Raw genomic sequence first — 17,257 nt, 5'->3', positions numbered from 1 at the left:
TATAATAACACCGTTGTTGACATAGCATTCAAAGTTTCTTTGAAAAGCAACCTGTGGATTTAGATTTCCACTTTTTTTTAAATCCGCCCATTCTTCCCAACAACTAAACAGAAAAATGAGATGATCCATTGAATGTAACTTTTGTTTTCTACCAATGGCAGTGTAGGACATAAATTATTGACTTTAAGTCATGGAAAAACTGGAGTCATAGATCAAAGGATCGGCCAGGGCTTGCACGCTCTCACCTCCGACAATGTGAAAGCAGGTAGCATGTGTGGCAACGATGCATCACTTCTGCACCAGCTCATTTCCTCTTATACACGCTTTGAAAGGGAGAACAACAGCACACCTACACAAGCCCTCACCTCCTGATGACCCTATGATCTCAGTCTCTGATACCAACATCAGAGTATACTTCAAGCAGCTGAATCGATGCAAAGTGCCCAGCCCAGACAGCAGACTGGCTAAGTGCTGAAGTATGTGTGCACCAACTGTCTGGAGCGTTCAATGACATCTTCAACCTCTAACTTCTATGGCCTGAGGTTCCCATCTGCTTCAAAAGGGCATCTATTGTACTGGGTTCCCAAGAGGATCACGGTTACTACCATCAGTTAGCACTTGCATCCACCGTATTGAAGTGTTTCAGGAAGTTGGTTATGGCGCGTATCAGCTCCTGCTTCAGAAATGACCCAAATCTGCACTAATTTGGGTATCGGTGATAGGTCAACAGCAGATGCTATTTCTCCAGTTCTCTACTCTGCTCTGGACCATCTGGTTAACAGAAACACTTACGTCAGCCTGTCTTCATCAGCTACAGCTCAGCATTTGACACAATCATCCCCTCTAAACATCAGGATCCAGTTTCTGGGCCTCTGTACCTCCCTTCTGCAACTGGGTCCTTGAATTCTCTTCAGTGGACCTCAGTCACTGTGGATTGCTAACCACAGCTCCTCCTCACTGACCATCAACATGGCGGCACCTCAGGGCTGTGTGCTGCGCCCCCACTCTACTCTCGTTACACGCATAACTGTAAGCACAGCTCCAATGCCATGTTGACCGAATCACTGAAATACATATCGAAATAATAGAGCCTCCTATATTTAACATATTTAGTAATGTGCATAGAATGACCTGCCTCAGTGTAATAACCATTTGAGAATAAATGGAGTGCCCACCCAATGTTCATAAGTAAGAATAGAACGCAGCATTAGAGTTCTGTGTAAAGATTAAAACTATTTGGCCATTTATTTACAGGTAAAATAGTCCATAAAAATGACCTTTCTATCCTGGGCCTCCATTGTCAGAGTGAGGCCCAGCGCAAATTGGAGGAACAGCACCTCATATTTCGCTTGGGCAGTTTACAACCCAGCAATACGAACTATAACTTCTCTAACTTCAGATAGTTCCTCTTTCCCTCTCTATCCCCTCCCCTTCCCAGTTCTCCCACTAGTCTTCTTGTCTCCTACCACGTCCTATCTGTATCCCTCCCCCTGACATCAGTCTGAAGAAGGGTCTCGACCCGAAACGTCACCCATTCCTTCTCTCCAGAGATGTTGCCTGACCCTCTGAGTTACTCCAGCATTTTTTGTCTACCTTTGATTTATACTAGCATGTGCAGTTTTTTTAACCTACATAAATATAGAAAGACATAATTCATCTATAATTAATGAGTGTGATTATCAAGGAAAGGACTGCATCACAGAAAATAATGCCTGCAGAAACTTTAATTTGCTCTGCTCTCCTCATGGTCCTATTGTTTTGCATTCAGCAGTTGCTTCTTGCTGAGTCCTGAGGTATCACAAAATGTTGGAGTAACTCAGCAGGTCAGGCAGCATCTAGGAGAGAGCGAATGGGTGACGTTTCGGGTCGAGACCCTTCTTTAGACTGATCAGTCTGAAGAAGGGTCTCGATCCGAATCGTCAAGCATTCCCTCTTTCCAAGATGCTGCCTGACCTGCTGAGTTACTCCAGCATTTTGTGATACCTTCGATTTGTACCAGCATCTGCAGTTATTTTCCTACACAACTTGCTGGGTCCTGAGCTCATTCAGACGCCACCTGCTGGTTGCTAAAATCCATTGACACGGTTATTTTACCTAATCCTCCCTGTGGTCCTGAAGTGAAGTGCATTGCAAAATATCTGAGTTTTAATCTTTGTGAACAGAAATGAACATGATTATTTGCTGCTATAATATTAAAAAACAAAATCATCAGTTCAACATGTGTGCAAAAGCATTAAAAATTAAGTCAAAATTAGGTAACTTAAAAATGAAATAATATTAAGAGTTCAGAATGTTTAATTCTCTTATGCATCAAGAACAGAGCAACTTGAAACCCAGTAGTCTGTTTGATTCATCACCCTAGCCAGAGCTCTGACTTGAAGTGGCACAGAAACATAGAAAATAGGTGCAGGAGGCTGCCATTTGGCCCTTCGAACCAGCACCACCATTCATTGTGATCATGGCTGATCATCCACAATCAGTAACCCATGCCTGCCTTCTCCCCATATCCATTGATTCCGCTAACCCCAGAGCTCTATCTAACTCTCTTTTAAATTCATCCAGTGAATTGGCCTCTACTGCCTTCTGTGGCAGAGAATTCCATAAATTCACAACTCTCTGGGTGAAAAAGTTTTTCTCATCTCAGTTTTAAATGGCCTCCCCTTTATTCTTAGACTGTGGCCCCTGGTTCTGGACTCCCCCAACATTGAGAACATTTTTCCTGCATCTAGCTTGTCCAGTCCTTTTATTATTTTTGTACGTTTTTATAAGATCCCCTCTCATCCTTCTAAATTCCAGTCAATACAAGCCCAGTCTTATGTGCAGTTTGTTGTTGGAATCTTGAACTTTCATGAATCCTATGTCATTTTGTCAAGCTACCTGCTGTAAAAAATTATGGATGTTATATTTTGGTAATCCCATGTTTGGATGTGAGAGACTGACAATTCTACCTGTTGCAAATTGCTGAGCATTTCCTGTTTAAAACTGGTACAGTGCTGCTGCTGCTTTGATCAGCAATAGGTGGTGGCTTTATATGTGCAGTGTTACTGCAGGAAAAAAATAAATGAGGACTATAGCATGACATTTCACTTTGAGGGTTAGGGTGCACCATTACTTTGACAAGTCATTAAGATGCAATGTTCAATTTCCAGGTCGGCTGGTCTGCCAGGCAACACTGTGTGATGGGTACAGTATTCTGTGTTATAAGCAAGCGAGTTTCCAATAAACATCTAGAAAACTGAGAATTTAATAATCTATACGTTTAACCTGTGTTTATCTCTTGAAATGTGACTTCAAAATAGCAAGATTTTGGTTGGCTTAATTTGATTTTTTTAAATTGTTATGTATTTATTAAACAGAAGAAAAAGATGAAACACTGAGTAAGACCTGCATCTCGGAGCTACAAAATATACACCTACGTCTGGAAAAGTACAAAGACCGATTAATACGGAGACTTCAAGCCTCAGTTGAAGGAGATGTCATGCAAGAAAATACCATCAGAATTGCTGAACAGGAGGTTAGTTGAGGGGGAGGGGGGAGAACAAAGGAGGACTTGCATGGGATGCTTTGTAACTTTGTAAGTGCCCTTTATGTGGCAACAATTTGCATACCTTGGGGTATGAAGCAAAGAATTTCACTGTGACTTGTCACATGTGAAAATAAAGTATTCAATTCAATTCAATATAATATATATCAACAGTATGTTGAAGCTGGTGAGCACGTCTCCCTGTATTTTAAGAGCTTTTCTATGATAACCAAAGTTGCCATATTGTAACATTACCCACGTGACAAATACATGCAAATATCTAATTATCTTTTGCTACGTCTTTCCATAGTTTACCTGTCTTTCAAGTCAATTTATCAAAATCTGCGCATTGATTATTTGACCGTTTACTCCTTTAACAGCACATGCAGCAGGAATTAAGTGGGTTGAAATCTGAATTGAATGAGGTGACAAAGAGATGCGAGACCTTTTTCTACCAGTCTCCCTCTGCGGCCAGTATCCCAGTCCTACGCTCTGAGTTGGACCTGGTGGTGCAGAAGATGGATCAAGTGCATTCATTGTCCTCGGCCTACTTGGACAAGTGAGTTTTCATTTATGCAAACACCATTTCTGAATCTGAGGATATGAAAATGACTGGTATATCTTATTCTTGATGGACCAGCTGAAATAGTACCTGTGGCCAGCCTGTAGTATATTTCTCATTCATCAATGAAAGGGTGTGAATGTGCCAAAAAAGAAAAATGCAAAATTGTCCGGTTGGATCCTGTTTGGAGTGTATTTAAATGTATCACTTTTCTGTTCTTGTGTAAAATATGTTTATTTTCAGTGGAAAATACATGTCAATTATTTTTTAGGTTGAAGACAGTGGATGTGATGTTGAAAAGTAGCCAAGGAGCGGAGATGCTGGTTAAGATGTATGAAATGAAGCTGAGTGAGGAGGACATGGTCCCAGTAAACCAGCAGGCTGTTAAAGGACACAGGAGTGTGTTGCAGGTACGATAAAGTATTTGGTGACCTTGAACACGATCCTACATGATTGCTTCTGGAAATCCCAGTCTTTGCCAAGTTGGAGACAATGAAAGCAACGTACAATTTCCACATAGTACGGAACCAGGCCCTTCAGTCCATTGCATCCGTGTTGACCATCGAGCACAGTACACTAATCCCATTAATTCTTCCACTTGCATCCCCGTCACCTCTTCCCTTTCCCCAGATCACACTCCTGCCCTTGTCTCCCTCCCCTCCCCCCATCCATTCTCCTGCCGTCTCTGTCCACTAGAAACAATTTACAGCAGTTAATTGACCCACCAATTATCATATCTTGTGTGAGAGCAATTGGAGTGCCCGGGGTAAATCCACGTGGTCTCAGGGAGCCCGTGCACATTCCACACGGCAACCAAGATCAAGGGTCAACTCGAATCTTTGAAACTGGGAGGCAGCAGAGTGAACTACAGCACTGGTGCATCTTTAATGTGGAAAAATTCCCCAGAGCAGCTTATACGATTACAATAAGATAATTAACTCGGCTTAAATTCAATTTTTATGGAGGGAACCTGTAAAAGATCTCAATGCTATTGGTTGAAAGGAAGACAGGGCTTTAGTTTGAAGATGTGTAAACAGGTTTAGTCAGGGGAAATTTGAGCGGTAGGTTTTTAGGAGGGGCAGATGTTGGGATGGATTCAGGGTGGAGGTGAAAGGAGGACACAACAGGATCATGGAGGAATTTCAGTAGCATTAATTTTTTTTGTAAAGCTGGTGCAGACTGCAAACATAAATGCAGTAAGTCTATGGGACTTTATGGGTTAGAACGCGGGTAGCAATGTTTGTTCTGTACCTATGCTTTGGGGGAATGGAAGGAATAAGACTTATCAAAGAGTACTGAAATAGATTATTTGGAGGTGACAAAACATAGTTCAGGTTATCAGCTGGGAGAATTCAGGCTGAGATGGGAGCTGGTGAAGTTATGGAGTTGGATGCAGATGTGATTAAAAAGGAAAAGGACATCAGGTACTTAACTTGGACATATTTGGTAGAGCAGATTTGAGCAGAATATGATATTGTCTTCAGTAATTTTAGAAATATTTCAAATGGAGGACAGGAGAATATCAAAGAGTCTTATTCGTTTAAGTTATCAGAAGACCTTAAGCTATCTGATGGGAAACTAATAGTTAAAGCTGAATTGAGATGAAGTGCCAGGAGATAACTCGGCAGTGCCGTAAACAAGTGACTTGTGCCATTTCATACGGATTTGTGTTGGAACTTCAGTCTAGATGTTGGAAAACGAAACTGCATTCTCAAGTTCGCCAGTAAACATTCTTGAACGGCATTGTAATCTCTGGTAATGAGAAGAAATGCTGTGGCGTGGATTGTGGCCAACGACTTTGAACTTGAGAAGTATAGATCAGTGCTTTATAAACAATGAACTTAAGTACAGAAGAGATTCAATGAGACTTGGTGGTGGTCAATGTTACATGGATCTGTAGCTTTCACGGACAAGTACACTAGGTATTTGACTGGACTGTATTGGATTGGTCCATTTTTCACAGTTTGCTCTTACTGATGCCCGCTGTCTATTATAATACATGGCTTCAGAGCCCCCAGCATCTTGTGCTTCAGTTATATAAGGCATTGGGGAGATAACATCTGAAATATGTTTATAGTAATGAATGTGCTGGAAGTAGTTCAGAGAAGACTTGCTGGAATAATATCTGGATTGGACAGGTTGTCTTGTGCAAAAAAGTTGGGCAATCCAGAATGGAGTTTAGAAGAGCAAGCTTGAACCTGATTGAAATGTAAGAACCTGAGGGATATTGACAAAGTAGATATGGAGAGGGTGTTTCCTCGTGGATGAATCTAGAACCTGGTTCAGTGCTTTCAAATAAGGAGTGGCAGATAAGGGGAATTTTAATTTGAACTCTCTTTCTCGGAAGCAGTGTTTTTGAATATTTGTAAGGCAAAAATAGATGGAGGCTTGATTCGCAAGGGGTGAAACGTTGGGTGAGTGGGCAGAAATGCAAATTTGTAATTGTTATCAAAATGCCATGACGGTAAAGAGCAGAACAGACTTGAGGAGCTGTGGCCTACTGTATACCCCTGACTTGCATGTTCCTTTTTGTATAAAAGAGCATTTGCAGAGATCAAGAAGGTATATTGGACAGTGACCCATTGGGTATGGATAGATGTTGTCTCGAGAGCAAGGTTCATACAGTCATGTTGATGACAAATGATCACAGTTTGAGAGCTGGTGAAATGGAGACATTTGTCAAAATAGATGTTTGTAAATACACTATCCAATACATCTGAGCATCATTATTTTAGGCATGAAAGATTATTCTTATACATTTTATCCACGACTGACCATTACTTCTGAGATTATGGAGGCCTAAAAGAGGATAACAACAGTATATAAACTTTTTTTTAATTTATATTTAAAATGTAAACACGAATATTTCATTCCATTTCCAACACAATGCAAATGAACCAGTAACTTGTGCTACTTGCAGCAATGGCTTGGCGATGTGAAGGATAAGCAGGAAGTGTTTTCCTCTTTGGAAGAGGAAATGCAACGAGCACAGGCGGTTTGCAAACATCTCTTTGAGCTACACAATGAGCGCAGCTTGGATTTGGAACGACATCAAGAGAAAGCGGTACAGCTGAAAGATCGGTGGCGAAATATCCAAACACAGATCGAGACCAGGTCAGTCATCCTCGATTCCATTTTTTTAATGGGAATTTTTTGTTTTAGTTTTGAGGAAATCGTGATTTAAAAAATATATTCAGGCATTATTTTCCCTGAGTTGCTGAATTTATCTCTATTTGGCAATTTATCTTCAAGGCCTCTTCAGGAAAGCTATCAGTTTGTCTCAGTTCTCTGCTTTCCATGTTGAAAAAATAATTTACCAATCATTTGATTAGGATGCAGAGCACATGATAACAGATGTGCTTGAATTCTTGATAACAGAATGAACAAATTAAACAGAGCCCTTCAAACGGAATGTACATCAATGTTTCTAAATTTTCCCCGGTGTGGGACAAATTAAGGAATATATTATTCTACATTGATATCTTACTTTTTTTCCCTTTTACTCGGTTTCTACTTTTCTAAAAGTAATTTTGTTGAACCTGAATAACAGAATACTTTTCTACTATTCGGTGGCAAGCCCAGTTCCCCGTATATCTTAACTGAGGTTGGGGATGGCATCAAGCAGGAAATTAGAAATGCGTGCACTAAAAGTGCAGCAGTTATAATGGGTGACTTCAATCTACATATAGATTGGGTGAACCAAACTGGCAGGGGTGCTGAGGATGAGGATTTCTTGGAATGTTTGAGAGATGGTTTTCTAAACCAACATGTCGAGGAACCAACGAGAGAACAGGCCATTCTAGACTGGGTATTGAGTAATGAGGAAGGGTTAGTTAGCAGTCTTGTTGTGCGAGGCCCCTTGGGCAAGAGTGATCATAATATGGTAGAGTTCTTCATTAGGATGGAGAGTGACAAAGTCGATACAGAAACAAGTGTTCTGAACTTAAAGAAAGGTAACTTTGAGGGTATGAGACGTAAATTGTCCAAGATAGACTGGCGATTGATGCTGAAAGGGTTGACGGTGGACATGCAATGGAAGGCATTTAAAGGTCGCATGGATGCACTACAACAAGTGTTCATCCCAGTTTGGCAAAAGAACAAACCAGGAAAGGTAGTGCATCCGTGGCTAACAAGGGAAATCAAGGATAGTATTAAAACAAAAGATGAAGCATACAGATTAGCCAGAAAAAGTAGCATATCAGAGGACTGGGAGAAATTCAGAGTCCAGCAGAGGAGGACAAAGGGCTTAATTAGGAAAGGGAAAATAGATTATGAGGGAAAACTGGCAAGGAACATAAAAACTGACTGCAAAAGCTTTTATAGATATGTCAAGAGAAAAAGATTAGTTAAGACAAATGTAGGTCCCTTGCAGTCGGAAACAGGTGAATTGATCATAGGGAACAAGGAGATGGCAGACCAATTGAACAAATACTTTGGTTCTGTCTTCACTAAGGAAGACATAAACCGTCTGCCGGAAATAGCGGGGGACCGGGGGTCTAATGAGATGGAGGAACTGAGGGAAATCCAGGTTAGTCGGGAAGTGGTGTTAGGTAAATTAAATGGATTAAAGGCAGATAAATCCCCAGGGCCAGATAGGCTGCATCCCAGAGTGCTTAAGGAAGTAGCCTCAGAAATAGTGGATGCATTAGTGATAATTTTTCAAAACTCTTTAGATTCTGGAGTAGTTCCTGAGGACTGGAGGGTAGCTAATGTAACCCCACTTTTTAAAAAGGGAGGGAGAGAGAAAACAGGGAATTATAGACCAGTTAGCCTAACATCGGTAGTGGGGAAAATGCTAGAGTCAGTTATTAAAGATGTGATAGCATCACATTTGGAAAGTGGTGAAATCATCGGACAAAGTCAGCATGGATTTACCAAAGGCAAATCATGTCTGACGAATCTTATAGAATTTTTCGAGGATGTAACTAGTAGAGTGGATAAGGGAGAACCAGTCGATGTGTTATATCTGGACTTTCAGAAGGCCTTCGACAAGGTCCCACATAGGAGATTGGTGTACAAACTTAAAGCACACGGTATTGAGGGTTCAGTGTTGAGGTGGATAGAAAATTGGTTGGCGGACAGGAAGCAAAGAGTAGGAATAAACGGGTCCTTTTCGGAATGGCAGGCAGTGACTAGTGGGGTACCGCAAGGCTCAGTGCTGGGACCCCAGTTATTTACAGTGTATATTAATGATTTGGACGAGGGAATTGAATGCAACATCTCTAAGTTTGCGGATGAAACGATGCTGGGTGGCAGTGTTAGCTGCGAGGAGGATGCTAGGAGGCTGCAGAGTGACTTGGATAGATTAGGCGAGTGGGCAAATGCATGGCAGATGCAATATAATGTGGATAAATGTGAGGTTATCCACTTTGGCGGCAAGAACAGGAAAGCAGAGTATTACCTGAATGGTGACCGATTGGGAGAAGGGGAGATGCAACGTGACCTGGGTGTCATGGTGCACCAGTCATTGAAAGCAAGCATGCAGGTGCAGCAGGCAGTGAAGAAAGCGAATGGTATGTTGGCATTCATAGCAAGAGGATTTGAGTTTAGGAACAGGGAGGTTCTGCTGCAGTTGTACAGGGCCTTGGTGAGACCGCACCTGGAGTATTGTGTGCAGTTTTGGTCTCCTAACCTGAGGAAAGACGTTCTTGCCTTAGAGGGAGTACAGAGAAGGTTCACCAGATTGATCCCTGGGATGGCGGGACTTTCATATGAGGAAAGACTGGATAGACTGAGCTTGTACTCACTGGAATTTAGAAGACTGAGGGGGGATCTTATAGAAACATATAAAATTCTTAAGGGGTTGGAGAGGCTAGATGCGGGAAGATTGTTCCCGATGTTGGGGGAGTCCAGAACCAGGGGTCACAGCTTAAGGATAAGGGGGAAGTCTTTTAGGACCGAGATGAGAAAACATTTCTTCACACAGAGAGTGGTGAGTCTGTGGAATTCTCTGCCACAGAAGGTAGTTGAGGCCAGTTCATTGGCTATATTTAAGAGGGAGTTAGATGTGGCCCTTTTTGCTAAAGGGATCAAGGGGTATGGAGAGAAGGCAGGTACAGGCTACTGAGCTGGATGATCAGCCATGATCATATTGAATGGCGGTGCAGGCTTGAAGGGCCGAATGGCCTACTCCTGCACCTATTTTCTATGTTTCTATGTATTGTAACCAAGTATCTTACACGATCTTGCATTCTGACTTTTTTTATTATCAAAGTTAACACTCTGGAATGACTACTTCCACCCCTTTTCCTGTTTGCATTCCCATTAATTACTTCCAAATCTGCCCAATTTCCGAACTTAATGGTTTGAAGCTTGGAAGTAGATTGCGCAACAAGCAGTGGCCTTTCACATGATTTCTCAGCAATTTAAAAGCAAATGTCAATATCCTATGAAGGTTATTTCTTGTGCTATTTTAGTTTTCTGACTTATTAGGTGAGGAAGTTTCTCTCAATGATATCTATCTGATAGCCAGTTAGTGCTTTCATGCTGCAAGCTCATCTCTACATATAGTTCATCACAATGTCACAAGCAATGTCTGAACTACTTTACATAATCCTACAAATCATAGAGGCATACAGCATGGAAGTAGGCCCCTTTCCCATGCTGACCAAGATGCCCCATCTACACTAGTCCCAGCTTCCCGCATTTGGCCCATATCCCCCCCCAAACCATTCTTATCCGTGTTCCTATCCAAATGTCTTTTAAATGTTGTTATAGTACCTGCATCCCTTACCTCCGCTGGCAGCTCATACCATACACCCACCGCCCTCTGTGTGAAAAAACGTAGCCCCCTCAGATTTTTTATTAACTCTTTCCCTCTCACCTTAAACCTATGACCTCTGGTTCTTGTTTCCCCTATTCTGGGAAAAAGACTGTGCATTTATGCCATCTATTCCCCTCCTGATCTTATCCACCTCTATAAGATCACTCTTAATCCTCCTGTGCTCCAAGGAATAAAGTCCTAACTTGCCCAACCTCTCCCTATAGTTCAGGTCCTCAAGTCCTGGCAACATCCTGGTAAATTTTCCCTGCACTCTTTCCAGCTTAACAACATCTTTCCTATAGAGGATGACCAAAAGTATGTTGCAGTTTTACGCAAAACTTACCACTTACAATCCATGTCCTTTCCCTATAATGAAGCATGAAGAGTCGGAGAGTTGACTCCATCCTAAGTCACTTCACTTTGCTCTTTCTACACCATACAGAGAGTCTGAATTGGCGACCATCGAAGCATCGCTGAAGAATTACAGGGGCTGCCATCAGTCACTGATAGATTGGATTGAGGAAACCACTGCACAGCAAGGGAAGATGGAGCCAGGGAAGGCAGAAGATACAAAGATCCTGTCAGAACAGCTGAGTCAACAAACGGTAGGAAATATCTCATCTACTTGGTGTATCCACAGTAACAAGGAGATGCCTGAAGTGTAGAATGGAACTGCAGATGCTGGTTTACACCGAAGATAGACACAAAATGCTGGAGTAACTCAGCTGAAGAAAAGGAATAGGTGATGTTTCGGGTTGAGACCTTTCGTCAGACTCCAGAATCTTCAGTCTGAAGTAAGGTCTCGACCCGAAACGTCACCTATTCTTTTTCTCCTGACCTACTGAGTTATTCCAGCATTCTGTGTCTATCTTCAGTGCCTGAAGTGGCTGGTTAAAATAAAATGCCCTATTTGAATAAAGCACTACCGAGAGATTACACAGTAATGTTTCTGTGCGGCTTATTTGTATCTTACCTTGCACTCATGTTTACATGCCTTCAGATCCATCCTTGCAGTTTTTAACCTCCCATTACCCAATATATTGCCGAAAAATGAGAATGGTACAGGAATTGTGAATCATGTAAAGTAGGCATTCCCTTCATTTCAATGTGTTTATTTCTGTTTAGGCTCTGGTTGCTGAAATAGAAAATAATCAAATCAAACTTGATGAATGCCAGAGTCTGTCGAAACAGCACTCTGCAGCTGTGAAGGTAAGCCTTCACATTTATTGGTTCAAATGTTTAAACATAGTGAAATAGTTTTCTTCTGATAAGCAACAGGATTTAAAACTGTAGGAATATAACTGTAGATGCTGGTACAAATCGAAGATATTTATTCACAAAATGCTGGAGTAACTCAGCAGGTCAGGCAGCGTCTCAGGAGAGAAGGAATGGGTGATGTTTCGGGTCAAGACCCTTGTAAAACTGCCTCATTTGACTTGCCTAGGATTACGAACTGCAGTTGATGACCTACAGAGCCTTTGTTGAATCTCACCAAAAGTCACCCGTAAAGCGCCGTAGAATTTATTCATCATCGGATGTCGTAACCCAAGAGGTGAGAGATGTTTGTTGAACATCACCAAGAATCTCTTTTTTTTTCAGATACCTAAATTGTAAACTTAATAGCGAGTTTTGAAGTTTTTGTCATTATTTAGTAGCGTCTTATCCTTTCTATAGTTCATGGATCTCAGAACACAATACACCGCACTGGTGACTCTAACAACTCAACATGTGAAGTACATCAGTGATGCTTTGAGACGGCTGGAAGAAGAGGAGGTAAGTGGGCTAAGAAATTAGGAAAGACTTTTAAAAAAGGATTTAAACAAACTTGGACACTAGAATATTTGAACTTGGCTAAAACAATCTCTTTAAAATTTAATTATAGAAACTATGGTGCTGCAGTTAGGTAATATATCCAAAGAGCTTTTTGATTCCAAGCAAATACATTGGAAGTGTGTGTGTGTGTGTGTGTGTGTGTCCATGTGTGTGTGCGCGTGTAAGTCTCATTGTTTCTGAACTAGTCTGAGTCATAGAACTATGAATATGGACAATTAAATGAATAGATCCTCTTTTGGGAGGGCAGGTGGCAGGTGGTTGATGGGTGAAGGGCCACAATCACAGCTCCCAAAGTGAGTGTCGCATCTGATCTGCCAAATTGATGCCCTGTTGCAGTTTAGAAGTCCATCAGCAGAAAGGGGAGATATGATTCAGAAAATGCATGGATATTTCAAGTTGTTCAGTGAGAACTTTAGATAGCTTTGATTTGCTTTATGGATATCCAAAGCCATTCAACGACAACTAATGAGCAACATTTGTATGTTACTTTTATATCACTTGGAGTAAGGATTACAGCCCATTGCATTTTTCCATCCATTCTTGAGATCTGCAAAATTACAAAAGAGATGAAGTAACACAGTGGCACAATCACAATGTAAATTGTGAAACTGCCGTCCAGATGTTACCACTTGACCCAGAGTATCTAAACCACCTCGTTTAAAGGCAACCCACTAATTTTCATCACCCTGCCCCAGAGCCCTGGGATGTTTCTCTGTCGAGCATGTATTCTGTTTAACAAGTTGAACTGAGTATGTTTAATCATCCTTTTCGGCAATGCATATTTTTCTTTATATTCCTGAGTTTAGAAAATTGTCGAGGAGGAAAAGCAGGAACATGTTGATAAAATGAAGGAACTCTTAGGCTGGGTTTTGAACACTGATCAGATCCTAAAAAATAAGAATGTTTTACCAGAAGCAGCGGGCCTGGAAACCATTGAGCAGTCATTCAGTGAGCACCAGGTATGCAAACACCTACATCTGGCTATGTGAATTATCGAGAGAAAAAGTAAAACTGCATGTGATGAAAAGCTGGCGTTACAAAAGATAATCCTTCAAATGCGTAGCCAGTCCAGGTAGGGTAAAGGCAAGCTAATATTTCAAATGGAGAAGTTTTATCAGAATTATGGTCCCACTTCTACCCTCACTGGCTGCCAACCCATAAACATTGAAACTGAAATGTTTTTGGAATCAATGTTCTCTTCTAGATTTGTTTTAGCATGGGTGCAGAGATAATGCTCAAGGAGTTTTATTGCACCTTATTGTCCAGTTCTTTGATTTTGTGTATCAAGCATTGCAAGTAACTTTTTTTTCTCAATGTCATCTTCGCAAAATATTTCGAATAGAGCCAACTAAAAGTGCAAACCAGAAAATTCTTATTGCTTATTATTTTATTTCTCCGTGTGTAATATTTTACATGCAGCTTAAAAACAATTTTCAATATGTCAAAAACTGCTTGCCCCTTACCAGGAAGTCGGGAAGTCGGGAAGAGCAATAATTAAAATGGCCAGTGACAGGAACACATGGCCATGCTCCTGATCTGAACTGAAACATTCCAATCCCCATGTGTCACATTTTTTAGGCAGCGAATTTAAAACACTGAAGTGAAAATAGTGCAAGTAAATTACTGGTTTATATTAGAAGAATGTTTGAGGTCAGAGATGACAGGAGAGGTGGAGATAAAAGAGAAAGTGAAATTAAAAATAAATAACGGCAAGTGTTGGAAATATGAAATAACAATAGAATATTGTAATGATCTGCAACGTAGGCAGTGTCTGTGAAGAATGAAAGGGAATTAGCATTTCGGGTCAACAAAATAACATGACTGGAGAATCTCAGCAAGGTGGAACTTTGCCATTGGACTTCATCAACATTCCTGCGTTGCGGCCAGGAAAGTTGTTGGCCTGTAATTTTGGGACTTCCTTGATCACACGGGATTACTGAACATTGGCACCTGCACAAAGAAATGTCAGCATTCCATGCAGAACTGGCAGCGTTTCCCTGCTAAATCCAGGCTATTTTCAGTTATCTTAATATTTAGCTTTATTGTTGTTCCTTTGCCCTCAAAGTTAAATAAATACTTTGTTTTGTTTCCAGTGTTTAAAAAAAAAAGACTACTTTTTAAACATGCAGTTTTGCATTTTTATTGTTAATTTAATTGTTCTTTTAAAGAAAAATTCTAAACCCTATTCTAATAACTATAAAGCAGATTCATACACCAATTTTACTTGTTTTATTGTCTACCCGCCAAATATAATATTTATTTATGCGATATTTGCATCTATTAAAATTGTAAGATGAAAAGTGTGGCTTGTTTTCTGAGCCATGATAAATGGTAAGTAAATTGACATGTGAGGTATATTTACCTGTGTTGAGCGAGCATATGCAAGCAATTTCTACTAAGATTAGTGCATGTTCTGCAAACTATGTGGCCACATCTGTGCTAAGTTAACAATTTCATTGGAAGACATGGCTATTAGTGGAAGAAAGTCAACAAAGCGCAGAAACGGAGCCTCAAAATATTTATTCATGTTGTAGGCAATCACTGAAGAACTCAATGCCAAGAAAGATCAAGTAGCAGAGGCAATCAAAACGACACAGATATTTCTTGCCAAACATGGAAACAGGTTGGTTGTTTTAAAAAAAAATATTGTATTCATGTTAAAGGATCAGTTGATACCCTGACAATACATCACTAAAATAACACAGTTGGGATTGGAAAATATCTGTTTCCCTCTTAATTATATATAAGTATGGAAAACGAAAGAGTATCCGTTGAAATTCCTGTTGAGATCATGCTTTTACATAAATGTGCATAATAATTCTTGTAACGGAAATTCTATTGTTTTCCGTGATTTCTCCGCCCACTAAAATATGTTTTCAGCATTGGTGCCACCTTGATAATCACCATTGATTTTGACAGCTCTCCATTAGATGCCAGCGCCATAAGTATGACTGCAGAATTATAGATGACCCTTTCAATGGTGGCACATGTGGCAGACTCGTGTTTTCAAAATTGGCTCATTTAGACATGAACCGAAACACAGTCTGTGAAACGACTTCATTACGGTCTGATGCCTGCTTATCATCATTTCATCAGTGGAAGCAAGCCAAACAATAACGTTTTCAACATTAACATAATTGGAGTAACTCCATTTGCCATTTTACTCAATCATTCAATTAGTGATGCGCAGGCAGGAAACCGTAAACTAAAGTTTGACCAGAAGGGAAAAAAGTGAACGTATGCATTTTTTTGGACATGATTATCATTTGCATTATAAAATGGCATCTGCCTTTACAGAAGTTTGTTCTACTTATTAGAACATAAGGGAGTGCAGATGCTGGCTTAAAAGTAAGGCACAAAGTGCTGGTGTAATTCAGCTGGTCAGACAGCATCTCTGGACATGAACAGGTGACGTTTCAACAAGGGACCATTCTTGACTGATTGTAGTGGGGGGACAAGCTGGAAGAGAGGTGGAGGCAGCATAGAGACAGGCAAGTGGTAGCTGACAAATGGCTATGAGGTACGGAGAGAGGAAGCATGAAATGTGAAGCCAGTGGAGGGCTATAGGTAGAGGGGAATGGAGGAAGAAGTAGGGGGACAAGATTATAGGAGCACATCCAGGTCCATTCACATCCAAGTCATTAATGTATACAGCAAACAGCAAGGGTCCCAGCACTAATATCTATGAAACACTGGTCTCTTAATATTAAAGCCTACACTGGATCTAATTTGCAACTTGGAGTGTTTCTCATGGGCTCTAAATTTTTGGACCAGCCTTCCATGTGAGACTTGGTTAAAGGCCTGACTGAAGTCTATGTAAACCACATTGTAGGAAAATAACTGCAGATGCTGGTACAAATTGAAGGTATCACAAAATGCTAGAGTAACTCAGCAGGTCAGGCAGCATCTCAGGAGAGAAGGAATGGGTGACGTTTCGGGTCGAGACCCTGCTTCAGACTCAATTCAACCACATTGTCCTTATATTTAGTTACTCTTTAAAAAAATCTCGTGAAATTATACAGGCAGGATCTCCCACCATCAGTCTGAAGAAGGGTCTGACCCGCAGGATATTTTCCAATGAATGATGACATTAATGTACTTATTTAGGTGCAGAATCTGCATATTAACCTTTTGCAAATTGTACACGAGGACATCCAGATCCCTCTGCATCTGAGCTGTGGAGTCTCTCACTGAGTAGACAATGTGCTATTTTTTTTAAAGGACATTAGCATTTTCCTACATTATACTCGATATGCCAGATCTCTTACCCACCCACTAGCTTAATTCCCTTTGAAGTGCAACGGACTGCAGATGCTGACGTGCAAAATAAAGACACAAACTGCTGGAGTAACTCAGCGGGTCAGGCAGCATGTCTGGCGCTGCCTGATCCACTGAGTTACTCCGGCACTTTGTGTCTTTTTTTTAGCTTATATTTCTTTGTGTTTTCCTCACAACTTAGTTTTCTACCTGTTTTTGTCATTAGTACATTTTGCATCCCTCCGTTCAGTGCCTTCATTCACAGCGTCTATATAAATACTGAAAACGTTGAGGCTCCAGCACCAATTCCCGTTCCAAT

The 17,257-nt window shown here is 40.8% G+C and overlaps 1 protein-coding gene across 11 annotated transcripts in view; it reads left to right on the top strand.

Annotated features, from left to right (window-relative positions):
- Nucleotides 1-17,257, top strand: part of macf1a (microtubule actin crosslinking factor 1a) — a 419,348-nt gene that overhangs the window by 234,932 nt on the left and 167,159 nt on the right. For all 11 annotated transcript variants that reach the window (XM_078423295.1, XM_078423293.1, XM_078423294.1 and 8 more), the window contains 10 exons: nucleotides 3,357-3,514; nucleotides 3,904-4,082; nucleotides 4,357-4,495; nucleotides 7,006-7,199; nucleotides 11,291-11,453; nucleotides 11,974-12,057; nucleotides 12,293-12,400; nucleotides 12,523-12,621; nucleotides 13,488-13,640; nucleotides 15,216-15,304. In XM_078423295.1, coding sequence (XP_078279421.1) covers nucleotides 3,357-3,514; nucleotides 3,904-4,082; nucleotides 4,357-4,495; nucleotides 7,006-7,199; nucleotides 11,291-11,453; nucleotides 11,974-12,057; nucleotides 12,293-12,400; nucleotides 12,523-12,621; nucleotides 13,488-13,640; nucleotides 15,216-15,304 — 1,366 coding nt within the window. The remainder of the gene's footprint in view (nucleotides 1-3,356; nucleotides 3,515-3,903; nucleotides 4,083-4,356; nucleotides 4,496-7,005; nucleotides 7,200-11,290; nucleotides 11,454-11,973; nucleotides 12,058-12,292; nucleotides 12,401-12,522; nucleotides 12,622-13,487; nucleotides 13,641-15,215; nucleotides 15,305-17,257) is intronic.

The sequence above is a fragment of the Rhinoraja longicauda genome, chromosome 27 (genome assembly GCF_053455715.1).
Source record: "Rhinoraja longicauda isolate Sanriku21f chromosome 27, sRhiLon1.1, whole genome shotgun sequence".
Taxonomy (NCBI): Eukaryota; Metazoa; Chordata; class Chondrichthyes; order Rajiformes; family Arhynchobatidae; genus Rhinoraja; species Rhinoraja longicauda.
Note: the sequence above shows the minus strand (reverse complement) of the source record. Positions and strands in the feature narration are given on the sequence as shown.